Source organism: Procambarus clarkii, chromosome 4, assembly GCF_040958095.1.
Source record: "Procambarus clarkii isolate CNS0578487 chromosome 4, FALCON_Pclarkii_2.0, whole genome shotgun sequence".
Classification (NCBI taxonomy): Eukaryota; Metazoa; Arthropoda; class Malacostraca; order Decapoda; family Cambaridae; genus Procambarus; species Procambarus clarkii.
In genome coordinates, this window is record NC_091153.1 from 29,720,186 (window position 1) to 29,739,779 (window position 19,594).

The 19,594-nt window shown below is 41.9% G+C and overlaps 1 protein-coding gene across 2 annotated transcripts in view; it reads left to right on the forward strand.

Annotated features, from left to right (window-relative positions):
• The window catches only part of LOC123749451 (glutamate receptor-like), a 65,228-nt gene extending 46,813 nt beyond the window's left edge, over window positions 1–18,415 (forward strand). Inside the window, exons 6-11 of one of the 2 annotated variants that reach the window (XR_011230653.1) lie at window positions 9,809–10,047; window positions 13,455–13,639; window positions 16,238–16,474; window positions 16,689–16,864; window positions 17,742–17,845; window positions 17,950–18,085. Coding sequence is in view for 1 of the 2 variants with exons in the window: in XM_069337140.1 (XP_069193241.1) it covers window positions 9,809–10,047; window positions 13,455–13,639; window positions 16,238–16,474; window positions 16,689–16,864; window positions 17,683–17,845; window positions 17,950–18,084 (1,135 nt within the window). In the remaining variant the exon portion in view is untranslated. Of the gene's footprint in view, window positions 1–9,808; window positions 10,048–13,454; window positions 13,640–16,237; window positions 16,475–16,688; window positions 16,865–17,682; window positions 17,846–17,949 lie in introns of both variants that reach the window. The other variant, XM_069337140.1, reaches the window with a different exon arrangement.
• The last annotated feature ends 1,179 nt before the right edge of the window (window positions 18,416–19,594 follow it).

Genomic DNA, 19,594 nt, shown 5'->3' on the forward strand with positions numbered 1-19,594 from the left:
TGGAGCCCCTAAGGCAGGTCATTGTTGACGTCGACCTCGTTCTGGCAGCTCCTGCGACGTTGCTGGAACCATGTGTATTGGCATTTGCCTTTCTTTTGGATAATTTCAGGAACGTGGAGAGGGGGGACTTGCTGCATGGGTAACAGCTTCTCCTCCATATCTACCTACCCAGGCTTTGCGCCCTGTCAGGGCGCATCTCCATAGTCTTCAGAGACTGAAAGATGTCTACTACTTGACCTGGTCACTGCACACGCAGGGTACACAACATTATCCTCTGCGGCGGGTAGATCCAGGGAAACCTTAGGGGTAGGCAACATAATAGGCAGTCTGGAGTCTCCTACCTTATGCCCTGCTAAATCATTACCCAATATTACATCAACATTAGGAAAAGGTTGGTAAGAAGTGACTCCGACTGTACAAACACCCTTGTGGAAATCAGATTCCAGGGTAACCTTATGGAGGGGTACTGCTCAAGTATCACTAGTGACACCCTCGACCAGTACCACCTCTCCAGTGTCAAGAGTGACCTTGCAATGCACTCTCCAAGATTAAAGTCTGGATGGCACCGGTGTCTCTGAAGATCACCACGTCCTTCCAGGAAGAACCCTCAGACAATAACAGTCTCCCCTTCGACAAGAATGGGGTAAGCAGGTCCAACCACTGTGGGTTGGAGGTTTTACTCCCTAACCCTTCAGAAGGCCCCAAGCCCTGTGTCACAACAAGAGCATTTTGTCTTTTTTCCGGGTGTAGTTGCCAACAACTGCTAGTAATGTGGTTTAGACATTTACAGTAACCACAGGCTCGTCGGAGAGAAGAGACATTACTAACAGGATTGCCCTTTGGTTCACCCTTAGGTGCTGTGGGGCTAGACAATTTAACAGGGTTAGTTATGTCTGAAACAGAAGGTGCATTAGTTATAGGGTTAGAATGGGGTGGTCTGGACTGGCTGTGGGTATAAGTTTTGTTACTATGTGGGCTATAATTATTTTTATTGGGCCTTTTGCCCACTAACAGGCAGTTCTCTGCTAACTTGGCTAAATCCATAATATTAGAATCTACCTCTGTCCTTCCTCTAAAGTACCATGTTACACGCTCTGGCATATTATCTATAAAGTTCTCCGTTAAAACAAAATTTTTGAGTGCCTCGTATGTTTCGGCTTTAGCCGAGCAAATCTATTTTCCAAACACTCTTATTAGGTCATTAGCAAATTCAGTGAGAGGGTTGTTGTGAGTAGGCCTAAGGTTGCGATAAGCTTGGCGGTGACCTTCAGGTGTAATTTCATATGCCCTCAAGATCTGTTCCCAGAATTCACTATAATCAAAACACTCGTCGTCAGGCATGTTTATAAAAATATCTTGGGCCTTACCTCTAAGTCTTCTCAGTAGGATTTTCACCCACTCTTCCTCTGGCCAGTTCATGGACATGGCCAGTCTCTGAAAATGGTTGAAAAGCCTTTCAGGGTCTGACTCTGAAAATTCAGGCAAGTTATGCTTTTTATCATAATGCCTGGGGTTCGAGTCCTCGGCAGGTGGTGGTACAGCGGTATCTGCTCTAATTCTTTCCGCCTCATTTTTGAGTCTTTGGTCTTCCACTTTAGCATTTTCCACTAACAATTTTGCCTCTTGCTCTGATACTTTAGCCTTTTGCTCTGCCAGTCTTAACCCTTTAACTGCGCAACGCGCCTGCAGGCCCAGGCTTCGGGTGCACAATGCGCCTCCGGGTGTTTTTATTTTTCACGTTCCATTCAAAACTCCCGCGGCTACATATGGTTTACATTAGCTTCCTCAGGGCTCTTGTAAACAGACGCCATCTTTAAAAACAATCATGGTCCACATTGCCGGGTGTCAGAGCCTCAGTAGTGAGTGAGCAACTAAGGCTGGCGCTTGCAGCATGAGCGCACAGCACTGCTGTTCAGTGAGTGACCACATCATCGCCTAATATTGTCAAAATATATATATAATCTGTTTTATTTAGCCATGATAGTATTATAGAAGAGCCTGAGTGTGATAATGACTGGGTACAATGTTAAAATATCAGTGATTCAATGCTGTTCACGATGTTCACAGCGCTAGCCACAGCCCCACAGCATTATTTCGTCCATCTAGGAATCTTCAAACGATTTTTTTGGTTCCTTTCACAAAATAAACTTGTGGTCAATTTTTCATTTAGAGGAATTAGTGACCAGGATTGTGGTTATAATTAGGGTTGTGCATAGTATTGTGGAAGGAGGAATTTTTGTGAGGGAGGGAGGAAGGGAGAGAATTGAGGTAGCCTCACTGTGTGGCAGCCACTCTTGTTTTGCTCACCATACTAGCTTCGTGGTTCGCTATGGGGAACACACATGTACATGGGTATATACAGTGTGTGCGTGTATAGTGAAATAACAGCACCAGGAGTATGTTGAGAAGAGCTCTTTTGGTGAGGGAGGTGACGTCTGTCGTCTGCTGTCTGAGGTGTGATTTCTCGTGCAGTGTATGGTGGCAACTGTACTGGTTGGACATAATACCGGCTTACTTGCATAGTTCTGGTAAATAAAACATGTAGATAGGTATATATAACGTGTGTAAATAGTGTAATAAAAACAATAACAGTATGGTGGGAGGAGCAATGTTGGCGAGTAAGATGTTGGAGTGAAGGAGGGCTGGCTGGGTGTGGCTGCTCACACTCGCGGTGTTCTGAGTGTGTTGATGGTGAATGTATATAGTGTGTGACAGTGTATAGTGTGTACATATGTTGTAAATATACACAAATGAACATGAAACAGTGGTGTGAATAACTGTATGATGGGAGGAGCAATTTTGGTGAATACAATGGTAGAGGAGTGAGGGAGGGGTGGCTGCTCACACTCGCGGTGTTCTGAATGTGTTGATGGTGAATGTATATAGTGTGTACATACGTTGTAAATATACATAAATGAAAATGAAAAATTGGTGTGAATAACTGTATGATGGGAGGAGCAATGTTGGTGAATACAATGTTCGAGGAGTGAGGGAGGGCTGACTGGGTGTGACAGCTCACACTCGTGGTGTTCGGAATGTGTTGATTGTGAATGTATATAGTGTGTGACAGTGTATAGTCTGTAAATAGATTGTATGTATACATAAATTAGCATGATACATTGTAAAAATGTGCAACATATGTGTACACAAGTGTCATGCACGTAACAGTGTCCTTGGACAGTATGGATGTTTTACTGCCATAATATAGTGTACGTGTTCATTATACATAGGATTAGCACGTAAAAACAAATAAAATGTATTTGGAACTGTGCGCAAAAAAAATAACAAAAATATATTCACGGCAACTCGCGCGCCCCACCCCGCGTGCCCTCCAGTTGGTTGACGGTTGAGAGGCGGGACCAAAGAGCCAAAGCTCAACCCCCGCAAGCACAATTAGGTGAGTACAATTAGGTGAGTACTGGCCCCGGGAGCATACTTCACGGGAGCATACTTCACGGGCGAACGGGGAATGATGACGTCACACGCCAACTTACGGACCCCATAGCAGCCAAAGTACGAAAAAGTTCCATTTTTTTTTAACATACCTATACTGAGGAAAGGTTTTTTGACACTTTAAAACAACAAAAGAATTTTTTAAAGATAATTTATTTCCTATGCACTGGGGGAGGGGGGGGGGTGTCATATTTAGAGGCGTGCAGTGAAAGGGTTAACTGGGCTAGTTGTAATTCTAACTCCATATTCCTACTAGCTACACTTTCCGCTGGACTGGGCTGGCATAAAGGTGTATCACTTGGCAATAGTTCTTGGTCTATGCAATGTTTTAATATTTCATTCACCAATGTCAACTTTTTATCAGTCTCGTTTAACTCGAGGAAAAATTCCTTGCCTAACAATACTAAATTAGATTTGGTGAGCTTCTTAAACTCTACCACTGAAGGGTCATTTGCCAGTTCCTGCAATTTAGCCGCCATCACTAATTAATCTAGCTCCTAGCCAAAGTAAAAAATAAAAAAAATAAAAATTGGAAAAAAACAAAAATTTCCACGGCCCCTATCACAAGGCCACACTTACCTCAATCGTGAAGTGATCCAGCTGGATGTCCAGTCAGTGCAAGATGTATCCTTTGCCAGATGAGCTGGACCCTAGGCTACCACACAACCGTTCTGCGGAAAGCAAGAATTTTAGTTTTGGCCCTCATAAATCAAATTTTTTACAATTAAAAATTTCATCCCGGACAGGCCCCCACTTGTTATGAATTCGCTTACTTGTTATTGGCGGGTACGGTGTATTAATGAGAAGGGCCAATAGCTAGAATCAAGATGTATCAAAAATAGTGGAATAGATAGGCCCGGCCTCCCAAGGAACATAGGTTCCTGTTAATGCTTCAAGGTATTTGAAACAAATCTGCTGTCTAGTATACAATCATCTACACCACTGCAACAGGATTAATGGATACACCTCAAAAACTAACTTATTTATTAAACCCTATAACAACCCCCCCATATATATTACTATAATAACAACACTTTACCACACTATCTTACGTTAACTACCTTGGTCCACTTAGGCGGGATACAAGGCTTACACTTGGACAAAACTAGAGTAAAGTCTACTTGAAGAGAGGCACCTTAAAGGCTTGAAGCAGCCTGGGGTAGCTAAACCCCACATGGTACCCTAGTCACAACACAAACACTTAGGGATGCCCAAAACACTGGTTTATACTACACAATACTTATAAATCAAACACACACACCTAGCTAGTAGCACGATACCTTAATACAAATTAACTTAACTGAGAAATAACCCCAGCATGGGCTAAGGGAAGAGAGGAGTAGGAAGAGGAGACAGAGCCACAGAGCAACTACGGAACCCAGGGTCGTAACACTAACGAAAACCATAACAAATGCAGTTTTTCCAGAGGACTACTGTGTTGTGAGGAAAAAGAGAGAGAAGAAAGAGTAGGTAGTGGTGTAGCTCTGCTGGTAAGAAAAGGCTGGGGTTTTAAGTATATGGTTATTCAGGACTGTGAAGGTTTCAGTGACTACATAACAGGTACCATAGCAACTGGACGACAAAAACTTATAGTCGTAGTCATATATAACCCAACACCAAATGACAGAAGACCCAGACAGGAATATGACAGAAACAACATGGCCACCATTAACATAATAGAGAGAGCAGCTTCTCTCCCTAGCAGGAATGGATCTGGACTACGAATCATGGGACACTTCAACCACGGGAAGATATATTGGGAAATCAGAGACCCACATGGTGGACCTGATACATGGAGAGCTAAGCAGCTGGACGCAGCAACAAGAAACTCTCTAAGCCAACACATCGACAGACGGACAAGAATCCATTGTCAGTCCATGAGAGGGGAAGATGAACCAGCCATGCTTTATCTGATATATACCGTAAATGAGTGGGATATAAGGGAAGTTAAGTTGGAAGCACCCTTGGGACTGAGTGAACATAGTGTATTGATCTTTGAGTACCTGGTACAGCTAGGATATATTTCCCCCCCCCCAAAAAAAAAAGAATAGGAAACAAAAGACCGGAACTACCGAAGTTCCGGTCGAAGTTTAGTTCTTTCGGTAGGAACTGCCTACCGAAAGGGGAATTATGAGGAGATGAGAAGTTTCCTATGGGATATACCATGGGACACAGAGCTAAGTCTGTACAAGACATGATGGATGATAGGTATGTCATCCAATAGTGTCTGTAGGCAGTAAACAGGTTTATCCCGGCCCCAAAGGAAAAATCCGAGAAGCAAAAGAACAATCCATGATTTAATAGGGCATGAATGGAAGTAAAGAAACTGAACAAAAGGGTGTGGAGGAACTTTCAAAATAACAGAACTCCACTAAGCAGAGAGAGATACCAGAGAACCAGGAATGAGTATGATAGTGTGAGAAGAGAAGCAGAGAAAAATTATGAAAATGATATAGTAAACAAAGCCAAGACCGAACCAAAGCTACTCCATAGTCACATCAGGAGGAAAAAAAACAGTGAAAGAACAGGTAATGAAACTTAGAACAGGCGAGGACAGGCATACAGAGAATGACAAAGATGAGGTGTGAAGAACTCAACAAGAGGTTCCAGGAGGTCTTCACAATAGAACAAGGTGAGGTCACTGCACTAGGAGACTGGGCAGTAAACCAGGCGGCCTTGGAAGGGTTCAAAATTATGAGAGATGAGGTCAAGAGACATCTGTTGGATCTGGAGGTGGGAAAGTCTGTTGGTCCAGACGGGATCTCACCATGGGTATTGAAAGAGTGTGCAGAGGCACTTTGCTTGCCACTCTCCATAGTGTATAGTAGGTCACTGGAGACTGGAGACCTACCAGAAATATGGAAGACGGGTAATGTGGTCACAATATACAAAAAGAGTGACAGACAAGTGACACTGAACTGCAGGCCAGTGACCTTTATTTGTATACCATGCAAGGTGATGGAGAAGATCGTGAGAAAAAATTTAGTAACACATCTGGATAGAAAGGACATTGTGATAAATCGCCAATATGGGTTCAGGGAGGGTAAATCTTGCCTTACTGGCTTAATAGAATTCTATGACCAGGTGACAAAGATTAAGCAAGAAAGAGAAGGCTGGGCGGACTGAATTTTTTTGGACTGTCGGAACGATTTTGACACTGTACCCTATAAGAGGCTGGTACATCAGCTGGAAAGACAGGCAGGAGTAATTGGTAAGGTGCTCCAGTGGATAAGGGAGTACCTAAGCAAAAGGAAGCAGAGAGTTACAGTAAGGGGTGAGGCCTCAGATTGGCGTGAAGTCAACAATGGGGTCCCACAGGGCTCTGTACTTGGTCCTATCCTGTTTCTGATATATGCAAATGATATCCCGGAAGATATAGACTCATTCCTCTCAATGTTTGCTAACGATGCCAAAATTATGAGAAGGATTAAGACAGAGGAGGACAGAATGAGGCTTCACGAGGACCTAGGAAAACTGAAGGAATGGTTGAACAAATGTTGTTAGAGTTTAACCCAAGCAAATGTAACGTAATGAAGATAGGCATAGGGAGCAGGAGGCCAGATACAAGGTATCATTAGGGAGATGAAATTCTTCAAGAGTCAGAGAGAGAGAGAAAGAGTTAAGGGTTGATATCATGCCAGACCTGTTCTCTGAAGCCCATATCAAGAGGATAACATCAGCAGCATATGTCAGGTTGGCCAACATATGAACGGCATTTAGAAACTTGTGTAAGAAATCATTCAGAACTTTGTGTACCAACTATGTCAGATCAATCATGGAGTATGCAGCCCCAGCATGTCGTCCATATCTAGTCAAGCATACGACTCAACTGGAAAAGGTTCAAAGGTTTGCCACCAGACTAGTACCCGAGCTGAGAGGTATGAGCTACGAGGAGAGACTACGGGAATTAAACTTCACGTCACTGGAAGACAGAAGATTTAGGGGTTCTCTTATCTTGAGGTTATCTTGAGATGATTTCGGGGCTTTTAGTGTCCCCGCGGCCCGGTCCTCGACCAGGCCTACACCCCCAAGAAGCAGCCCGTGACAGCTGACTAACACCCAGGTACCTATTTTACTGCTAGGTAACAGGGGCATAGGGTGAAAGAAACTCTGCCCATTGTTTCTCGCCAGCGCCTGGGATTGAACCCAGGACCACAGGATCACAAGTCCCGCGTGCTGTCCGCTCGGTCGACCGGCTCCCCGGCTCAGTCGACCGGGGTGGACATGATCACCACATACAAAATTCTTCTAGGAATTGATAGGGTAGAGAAAGACAGGCTATTTAACACAAGGGGCAGACGCACTAGGGGACACAGTTGTAAATTGAGTGCCGAAATGAGCTACAAAGATATTAGAAAGAACTTTTTTTAGTGTTAGAGTGGTTGGCAAATGGAATGCATTAGGAAGTGATGTGGTGGAGGCTGACACCAGACAAAGTTTCAAGTGTAGATATGATAGAGCCCATTAGGTTCAGGAACATGTACACCAGTTGATTGACAGTTGAGTTGTGGGATCAAAGAGCCAGAGCTCAACCTCCGCAAGCAAAATTAGGTGAGTACAAACTGGTGAGTACACACAAAGCTGGCTGGCTATGCAATGCTGGCTGTCATCAAGACTGCCTTTAGAAACATGCGTAAGGAATCCTTTAGTATCTTGTATATCACATATGTATGATCAATCCTGGAGTATTCGGCTCCTGTATGGAGCCCGTACCTTGTCAAGCACAAGACAAAGTTGGAAAAAGTTCAGAGGTATGCCACTAGGCTAGTTCCAAAACTAAGAGGCATGAGTTATGAGGAAAAGCTGCGTGAAATGCACTTCACATCGCTGGAAGACATTAGCGTAAGGGGAGATAATATTACTACCTCCAAAATTTTCAGAGAAATTGACAAGTTAAATGAAGATAAACTGTTTAACACGGGTGGTAGGCGAATAAGGAGACACAGGTGGAGTCTAAGTACCCAAATGAGTCACAGGGACGTTAGAAAGAAATTGTTCAGTGTCCGAGTAGTGTGATGGAATGCCTCAGGCAGTGATATGGTGGAGGCTCACTCTTTACACAGTTTTAAAAGTAGATATAATTGAACCCTGCATGCTCAGGAATCTGCATTCCAATTGATTGACAGTTTAGAGTCAGAATCAAAGAGCCAGAGCTCAACCCCCGCAATCACAACTAGGTGAGTACACGCACACCAACGTCTCAATGTGTGTGAGAAGAGACTTCTTTGAAAACGACAGGTTGCAGGGGTGAAGAGAGGAGTGCGTGAGCGATGAGTCACTGGATCACCTGTCACAAGAGGCCGTCGTCACCGAGCACTTCTTATGTAAACTCAGATATATGAAGTTTCCCTTCTCCCTTCTCCCTTCTCCCTCTTAATTAGCCTGTTCTAAGGAACAGTTAAGATATACGTTTATTATTGACTGGTGTATGCCAAGAGAGAATATATGTATGTTTTGGTCTAACGTTTTTCTTCGTTTAGCTATAAGAAGCGCAGCTAATTTGTTGAATTTAAAATTAATGGGCATTGCCTTGAAACTATATGATGAGCGATTTTGGTTTGAACTCCTTGTTAACGTATATTAAAAGTGTTGCTAGCATCTTACAGTGACCCCTAGCATTGAGTTAATTTATTATTTCTCCCATTTTCCAATAGTTTACTACTCCCGGAATTGAGCGAGGCGACACATTCAAGATCTGGAAATATGTAGGTCGTTCCCTGGCAGTCAGTCGCTAGGCGGGAAAGATTGAAGGATTAGTTTCCAAGCTAATGGAGGGATTTTGGAATTCTTCATTTGCATAGTTCATTTCATTATTAAGTGCTATATTTGATATACTAGTGTATTTCTGTTCATGTTTTTCTTATTACTTGCCTGTCACCCGAACAGATTTAATTACACATTATACACAGTATGTATAATGTGGGGGACAATTTTCATACATTTGTGTGGATGAAGCTACCTGTTGAGAGTGAGATACTAAGCTCCCGTCAAATGTGGAGAGAGGCATTGTTGTGTGTCCAGGTCCAGATCGACTCCAGGGGCGAAGCCAACGATGTGAGTCAAGGCCAGGAGTCTGGATCTAGTAACATTTGAGTAAGGGTACATAACCGAGTCTCACAGGTAATGTAAAGAAAGCAGAAGTCTCAGTACCCAGACGGCAGAGATTGTAGTCAACCGGTTCCTGTTCCGGTGTAGCTTAGGGCTAGTAAAGCGTGTAGTCCAGACAAGGGACAGATCATCGCCAAGTCTTCCAGATAAATTTACAATAAAATACCATTACCTTTAATTTAACCACAACCCTTAATATATTATTTCCTCACACTGAGGATTCTTATCTTTGCCATTTTGCCAACAGTTTCGATGTCCACGAAGCCGTCAACCGCACCTGGGGAGTGGAGATAAACGGCACCTTCACGGGGTCGATCGGTCTGCTCCAGCGGGAGGAAATGGACTTTACCACCATTACAGCACCGACGGCAAAGCGCACCAAAGTGGTTGAATTTTTCATTGCTTATCCTTCCGACCCCTTTACAATAACCTCCCTCAAGCCAACGCTGCTGCCAAAATACCTCGCTCTCATACGTCCATTTGAAGGTATAGTTCACTATGAACTTTAACGATAATAAGAGAGAGATAGGCTCTGACGAGGTTTTTAGTATAACAGCCCTTAGCTTATAGAGAAACATGAGTTCCTTGCTTAATGAATCCAAGTCTAAGTTTAAAAAAGAAAGAGAGAGAGAGAGAGAGAGAGAGAGAGAGAGAGAGAGAGAGAGAGAGAGAGAGAGAGAGAGAGAGAGAGAGAGAGAGAGAGAGAGAGAGAGAGAGAGAGAGAGGGAGAGAGAGAGCGAGAGAGAGAGAGAGAGAGAGAGAGAGAGAGAGAGAGAGAGAGAGAGAGAGAGAGAGAGAGAGAGAGAGAGAGAGAGAGAGAGAGAGAGAGAGAGAGAGAGTCAGAGAGAGAGAGAGAGAGAGGGAGCGAGAGAGCGAGAGAGAGAGAGAGAGAGAGAGAGAGAGAGAGAGAGAGAGAGAGAGAGAGAGAGAGAGAGAGAGAGAGAGAGAGAGAGAGAGAGAGAGAGAGAGAGAGAGAGAGAGAGAGGGAGAGAGAGAGCGAGAGAGAGAGCGAGAGAGAGAGAGAGAGAGAGAGAGAGAGAGAGAGAGAGAGAGAGAGAGAGAGAGAGAGAGAGAGAGAGAGAGAGAGAGAGAGAGAGTCAGAGAGAGAGAGAGAGAGAGGGAGCGAGAGAGCGAGAGAGAGAGAGAGAGAGAGAGAGAGAGAGAGAGAGAGAGAGAGAGAGAGAGAGAGAGAGAGAGAGAGAGAGAGAGAGAGAGAGAGAGAGAGAGAGAGAGAGAGAGAGAGAGAAAGTGAGTGAGAGAGATACTGTAGTGAGAGTGCATGGATACTTATCTTCCACAATACATTAACAATTATTATAAAATATTGAGCTAATTGAAATATGTCTAGAGGTCATGAAAAATTACAACTTTCCTAAAGGCATTTTTTCTTAATTGTTTGCTTCCTCAGTGGTAACTTTCTCAAATTTCCGGAATTGATACGATATTACTGTAAATTGTTGGTCAATAGGAAAAAGGTTGCTTCTTGAATGATTAGTAAAGTCTTCATTGGTCGCATCTTCATTGGCTTATCTAAATCACTTACCGGTGAGAATTCTGCCAGCCATAGTGAGCCCCCACCACTGGCCTGTGTTCGGTCTTTTTCAAGCATAGCAACAGGAGGAATATTTTTCTCATTGTTTTAGATAACATATTTGTCTCATCTCGTGGAACACAACACATTATTATGTTGAGGTTTTTAAATTATTATAACTGTTTTGTTTGGAGGCATGGGTTCGTATCTCACTGCTGCCACCATAAACACACAAAATTTGTCACGTTAAAGTTCAACTCACCAAAGTCTTTGAGTCTAAGTTAGATAGAGAGAGAGAGAGAGAGAGAGAGAGAGAGAGAGAGAGAGAGGGGTGGAGGATTACAGTTGACAGAGTCCCCACCCGGCCTGTGGAAGCCCGGCATGGCTGTGGGACTCAATACCAGCGGTCTCTACTGCTGTTCTGTTCAATCCTCAATTCTGTCTTGAATGTACAGTTCCATGGGTATCTATGGGGAATCCGAGAGTTAAGCCCCACCTACAGAAGTAAGATAGCCTCAGGCTCTCTACCTAAAGTCGTAGACAGCGGCTCGTCTGAAGGACACACCCAGCTACCCGTCTTCCATTTATCAGCTTAGCAGACAGCAAGGTGAATTTACACGACCTGACCAGTTGCAGTTAACCCTCTAAAGGTGTGACTTTTTAATTGCTAAGGCCAGACATCCTGGCACCTGCCAATATACTGTATGACTAACTCTCGTTGTACATAAAATAAAATACAAAACACCTTTATGGTGCTACAGTTAGGCATATAACATACAATTAAGTTGGCCAACTAGACAAATACGAATTATTCACAAAATATTTAAAACAAAGTGAATTCAATATTCAAGGGGTAAATTTTCTTTCATGTTTTGCAAACTATCGAGTGTTTACTCTGTTGATCATTTGGTTTTCACTAAATGATTAACAGGGAATTTACAACTAAGAAAACTAGTGAATCTGTCTTTAAATAAATTTTTTATTGCTTCAACGGCATCACCTAGATGCTCAGCACCTTAATGCGAGTACTAATATTTTGAATGAGTACTGCCCTATATAATATGTATAATACACACATATGTAGACGTAAAGTCTTAGACATACTTATAAAATTTACAAACTTGCTTTATAACTATCACAAAATATATAATACTAAAATAACACCTAAATTTCTGAAATGTAAATTAAGGAAGGAAAATTTATTTAAAAGGAAACTTTTCTTTATATACTTAAATTTGCTTCCTTTAAATAATGTGGCAAATAATTTAGATATTTTTAGCTTAGGATTAATTAATTTTATGAAATAGCTTATTAAATCTATCACTTACACGCCCTCCACGAAATGGACTGGACGTACCCCCAGGTGCGCTCCACGTTTTCGGGTGACTGAGCAGCAACACTGAAAAGTGCATACTCTTTTCGCTGTCCTGACCTTAATTTTCGACGTACAGATTTAATTTTTGTACCAATGTGTTCGCAATAGAATGATCTATATGAACATATGTATATGTCACCAAAGCGTGAGTTAAATCACACAAAAAGCTAAAGAACTACATCGATCACTTGATCACTAGCCGTGAGCTCCAAACAGCGACGAAATGTTTCTATTCTTTTCAGGGTTGTCAACTCCATACTTGTCATACAGCGTTAAATTGGATATCACTGTGATCGCAATTAAATTCCCTACACGGACATATGCATTTAAATGTAGAATCATGATCGCGGCCCACACCAAGAGTGTGGGAAGTGGGCAATTACACTCGCCTTGTCAACAATACAGTAGTCTTTCAACTAATTTACAATACAATGCCGTTCTCCTAAATAGGCCATGTGCCTATTAGAGAAAGCGGAAATTTAATGACAAACATTTTCATACTATCCCCAAGTCGATCGAATAAGAATTGGATTTTATACAAATATTTTTTAATCGCGCGTAAATTTAAGACGCTACAGCAACTAGTGGTCAAAATACCGGTATTTACGCGTCGTTTATTTACGACCCAGGTGCGCTAAAGTGTTTATTAATATATAGATTCCTAAACATGAATTCATCTGGAAGGAGGGAGACTATAACAAATTTTTTTAAGGTCTCCCAAGAAGTGACTGCAGGTTTAGCCTTAAGAATTAGGTTACATAAGAAAATAATTTGAAGCTAAATAATAAACTTTTTTATGTAGCTGACATTAGAGTCAGACTAAATAAATTGACATACTGTGTTAGAGACCTAAATGAGCTTCAACCGAAGTGCACTTCCTACGTTTTATATTGATTAATATTATCCCTTATCAATTTTATATAATTATTTAATAATATTACATCAACATATAGAAAATAGTAATTGATTGTCAAGGCCTTCCTGCAGGAAAGTTGTGGGTGGCGCTGCTGGTGAGCGTGGTGGCGTGGGGCGCGACCCTGTGGCTGCTGCAGAGGGCGTGGCAGTGGGTGGCTGGAGGGCGCCCGGTGGCGCTCAACACCACAATCTTATACGCCTGGGGCGCCCTCCTGCAGAACTTGCCCTCAGAACCCTCCGTCAACTTCTCTGGCAGGGTAGGCGGATGCTGATAGCTTTTTTGCTTTTGCAATTCATTGATGTTGAATTCAAGCATAAATAAGAGTTTTTCCTTTTTATCAGCCTTTCAATCATGCATACACATGAACATGTGTACCCATTTGCATATTTAATGCATTTGTATGTTATCAGTACCTTCTGTGTGTTGGAATAGACTCAGGACTTAACTAACTAAGGCTTCAGCCAGTTCACCTGGAACCCAAACCTAGCAAGCTCAATAAGAACCAGAAACTGGCAACCTGACTCTGGCTAGCTTTGAAGCTCAAGCCAACCTATCAGCGAGATAGGACGAGACAAGAGCCTTCAAGACATATAGTTCCTCACATCCACTCGCACTAACCTGGTAAAGATCCTAGTAGCCAGATTCAAGACAAAGGCCAGAACCTTCATGAGGTAAGCTTGACTCCCAACAAGAAACCCTAACCACTCCTGGAACGTTGGGTGAATAGAAACGTGTTATATGTCCAGGGATACCACCTAGGAACTACTCTGTAACACCGGTTAAATGTGAGTTTAGGTGATCATGAAGAAGGTTAGACAGAGAATTAAGTTGTTCAATCCTGAGAGATCAAGAATGGGACCAGAACTCCACCGGAAACCTAACCCAACAAATAGCAGGTGAGGCCCCTACTCTCATGGAATAACTTCAAGCTGAACGGAAAGAACCTGTGCAAAGAACTAAAGTGAGAGCCTTAAAGACAACAGTAGTAACTGAAATGACTGTAGATGCAGCCTACTCTAGTAAAAGAAGAGGTGAAAACAGGAAGGATCATCGGGCCGTTGGCACACAAGTTGGGCCAGGTAACAGGCCGCCTCCGCCTCCCAAAGGAAGGGAGCTAGCGACTTGAGCAGAACCACTGAATCCGTAACCACAGGCAACAAGGCAGCCACACCAAGCACAGACGCCAGGATATCCAGGCTGTCCTGGCAACCTGTCCTCTTACAAAGATCATCGCATTTCGCTCGTATGCGTTTCATAAAGCCAAAAATTGGCGTACTAGAAAATGAAGCTACTCGCGAAAGTGACCTACTGTTCCGTGTTCTGTTTTGGGTCCTCTGGTAGGATATTGAGGGACAGTTTAGATTACACAGAAAGCTGGGCATGAAGCCGCCATCTCCCCGTGTTATTGTGGAAAACCGGAACAAGCAAGCAGTTCTCGAATGGATTTGAAGAAACACCACCGAAGAACTCCTGTATGACTAATATCACATCCCACCAATCAAATATCTGGAACAGCAAAAGTCAATCCACACTATCACAATAGAAGAAGGTTGTCAGCAAGTCAGAATGAATCTGGACTTTTGTACCAAAGCCAAAAAGCACAAGCTTTCCTGTCAAGGAAAGCTGGGTCCATATAGGAAGCGAGGTCCTGATTCCACAGTATTTAACCGAAAGATCTCCGCCTGAGCCAAAAAATAAGAAACGCAAGGGAAGTGAATTAGCAGGGGAAAACGGTTGCCATTACACCTATAGCACTTAGAAAGGATCAGGGATAATGATCTGGGATGGGATAGTGGGCAGAAATGGAACCCCAACCGTTTAGACTGTCGGGGATTAAACGCCGTTCAGCACGAAGAGAAACCTACGTCTTGAAATTAGACTTTTCTGTAGAACCGAACGAAACATTGAAGTTCTCCAGGATAAGTGCTGGAAAGCAACCAAGAAATCCAGCACGTACATAGGTTGATTGTTTAATAAATCACTGAACTATGCGCTTAACAGATCTATAACCTTGACCATGGAGGACAGAAACAAATGTATATATGCTGGTTAACATTGTAAACGTGCGGCCACGTCTATTCTAGAAAAAAAGAAACTTACATAGAAGGAAGGTGAAAGAAGTTTTCCCCTCCGGAGTAAAACAGCTTCCACAGACGGAATCAAGGACCAAAAATATCTGAATAGAGCAATAATTATATTCAGATATTTTTGGTCCTTCAAAGTCACCCAGGATCCTCTGATGACTTTCCCAGAGCCCCGGAGTTAGCCATGATGTCGTTGAAGCAGAGCCATAGTCAGCGCCCGAGACCTGAGAAAGGAAGGCCTCGTCCTAAATAGACAATACGGAGCACGGCAAAAAATCCTGCGAAGTAGAAGAATGTGATTGCTAATATAAACTACAAACAATGTATAATATAAACTAACTTTATATTATTCATTGATGAATTATTTAATTACTATTATCTATCAAATATAAGCATATTTAACGAGTTATGCACTTACTTACCGGTAACGTAACAAACGTTTTCCCACATAATGTAATATCATAACTAATAATTTGATTACATAACAAACACCGGAGCCATTGAAGCTAATTCTAGTCGTTCACCTTATTATTGAATCTATTTACAACGTCCTTTCTATATTATATAAGTGTGTTATTGAAACATTCTTTATTATTAACAGTTAATATGAGGCTCTTCGTCAGGTTACTCCTGTGCTGGAACCACTTAACAATGTATTAATTTTCCCCCAAGTGCATACATTTGTCTAAAAATGTTCTCTAAATTAAGTGGAAATTTTATATAGAAACAATTGCAAACGCTAATTTTTCAATTTCTTTGGTTATTCACAGATGTTGGTGGGGTGGTGGCTTGTGTTCTGCTTGATCATCACTACAGGATTCAGTTCCTCTTTGATGGCTCACCTTACTGTACAAGGCAGGTCCCGGCCACTAGAGACCTTCCAGGACCTGGTGAACCAGCCTGGCTGGAGGTGGGGAACTCCACAGTGGTTATTGTCGGAAGCAGTTGTTGATTTCTTTGTGAAACATCCAAATCCTGCAGTCAATCAAGTTTATCATAAAATGGAAGTGAGTTGTATGGGTACTCCAAATTACACACATAGATCACTAGCAAAGCTTTTCATATTTAACACTAAAAATTATATTAATTATGTGAATGCTAATAGTTTGCCTGATATAGTATGAAACAAAATGTTACAGAATAATGAAAGTTATTTCCTTTAAACACGAAAAACCTTCATAAATTAAACAGACAAGTCTTCATTTAAACACTGCTCGCTAGGTCATTCATGTGGACAAGGCGCTAAAGAAGGCGCTGGAAGGGGGATTCTCCTTCATCATCTACAAGAGCTTCGTCACTATCTACGTCGCAACTCGATACACGGACGCTAGAGGCAATACTCCCTTCTACATCAGCAGCGATATACCAATGTTTTTTTGGTCGGTATGGAGCACCAGGTTAGTTTTCTTCATGGGAAGTGCATCTGTACTGTGAAGGAACGTGAGAAAAAAATTTCATAAACTAAACAGAAATAAGCTTAATAAACTGTACAAATACCAATGGAAACTCATGACCAAAGTGCATGAAATTTCAACTGATTAGCAAAATTTGCATTAGGAATATAGAAAACTATAAAATTTACTATTCGAATTTTAACATTAAACTGTATGTGTAATAAACGCATGATTAGGAGAATGGGATGATTATTTCAGCTATGTTTTTTTTAGAATAATAGTTTTTGAAATTAGAAATCTTTCATATGAAGAAAGATTAACAAAGCTTAAATTGTATTCATTGGAAAGGCGAAGAGCTACGGGTGACATGATAGAGTTTTACAAGTGGATTACTGGACATAACAAAGCGGGATATTAATAGGGTATTAAAAATATCAACACAAGACAGAACACGAAACAATGGATATAAACTGGATAAGATTAGATTTAGGAAAGACTTGGGTAAATACTTGTTTGGTAACAGGGTTGTTGATTTGTGGAACCAATTACCGCTTAACGTAGTGGAGGTGAGGTCTCTCTAGTGTTTTAAGCATAGGTTGGACATGTATATGAATGGGATTGGGTGGTTATAAATAGGAGCTGCATAGTAGGGATCAATAGGCCTTCTGCAGTTACCTTTGTTCATATGTTCTTATTAAAGATGATTTCAACACCGAAGGAAAATTTTGTGTTGAATGAATAAAAATTAACATATATTTGAGGTCCACACATATTCTAATATATTAACCAGGAATGTATATTCACTAATTTGTACTCTTTAGAAAAGGTGCACCATTTCATCAACGATTCCGTCAACTAATGGCTCGCCTAAATGCTGCAGGAATTATTACTTACTGGACTGAAGACGTAATAGCCAGTAAGGTGAGGGAGGAGAGGAAGGCTGTAAAAGATGAAAATTGGATTAATCTCGGAGATGCATTAAAGGTAATTTTCATTTAATACCGTCCAAAAGTCAGCGTACACATTGAACGTTCATGTTACTAGATATTCCTTTAACATCTAATGCACCTTCCACTCCTGACTGTCAGGATGAAGGGCAGCAGATGGTGCTGAGCCTCAACCATCTGCAGGGAGCCTTCTACATGCTGCTGTTAGGCTCCAGCGTCGCCTTCCTCACCCTGCTGGGGGAGAACCTCGCCCACTGCTGCTCCTCGCCTCAGTAACACCTTCCTCACACTGCTGGGGAAGAAACTCGCACACTGCTTCTCCTCGCCTCAGTAACACCTTCCTCACCCTGCTGGGGGAGAAACTCGCACACTGCTGCTCCTCGCCTCAGTAACACCTTCCTCACCCTGCTGGGGGAGAACGTCGCCCAGGCAAACACACTATTTGGATCATCCGTTATCGAAGTCAGGAGTGCAAGAAATGATGTTGTCAAGGAAACTACAATTCCAAGAGGATATTACACACTAAAAAGACAACAACTGATATAATTTAAAATTATATAACGTTCCTTACATATGAAACCACTACAGAGTGAATAAATAAATAAAAATCATATGCCGATGTATATCATTATTTTGTTTCTTCTCTTTACTACTTAATATCACAAAGTTATTGATACTCGGAATAAATACCATGAAAGAATGCGCTAACATTTCACAAAGAATATGAGACGGGGAGATAGGTATGGGTGAGTGTCTGATTGTAAAAAAACACATTACTGTTTCTTTGGTGTTAAATATTTTACTCGTTATACACCAGAACTGTGACTGATTTATGCAGCATTAGTATTTAGGGCAATTATATAATGACAGAGGCTCGTTCGTTGTGTAAATAGAGCTTATAAGTCGGGATGAAGAGAAGAGAAGTGATATTGGACCTGAGATATTAAGATATGAGAGTACTAATGTGATTTCTCGTGTAGCCAGGAGTGATAACTCCAAAATTGACGTTATCGTATGAATAACTCCAAAATTGCTGTTGGCAAACTATGAGGAATATATGGGTGAGCGTCTTAGAAAAATATGAAAAGAATGCTTCCATAGCTCACACGCAGTCTCTCCACACACATAGGGTGTACTTACTTAATTGATATAAGTAATAGCTGTACAAACCTTATAATATAGCCGTATTTTATTATTGCTGTATTTTAAACACATAGTATGTGTGTACGTATGTGGTATGTTTGCACTCACCTAATTGTGCTTGCGGGGGTTGAGCTCTGGCTCTTTGGTCCCGCCTCTCAATCGTCAATCAACAGGTGTACAGGTTCCTGAGCCTATTGGACTCTATCATATCTACACTTGAAACTGTGTATGGAGCCAGCCTCCACCACATCACTGCCTAATGCATTAAATTTGTCAACCACTCTGACACTAAAGAAGTTCTTTCTAATATCTCTGTGGCTCGTTTGGACACTCATTTTCCACCTGTGTCCTCTGGTACGTGTGCCCCTTGTGTTAAATAACCTGTCTTTATCTACCCCTATCAATTCCCTTGAGAATCTTGAATGTTGTGATCATGACCCCCTAACTCTTCTGTCTTCCAGCGAAGTGAGGTTTGATTCCCGTAGTCTCTCCTCGTAGTTCATACCTCTCAGCTCGGGTACTAGTCTGGTGGCAAACCTTTGGACCTTTTCCAGTTTAGACTTATCATTGACTAGATATGGACTCCATGCTGGGGCAGCATACTCCAGGATTGGCCTGACATATGTGGTATACAAAGTTCTGA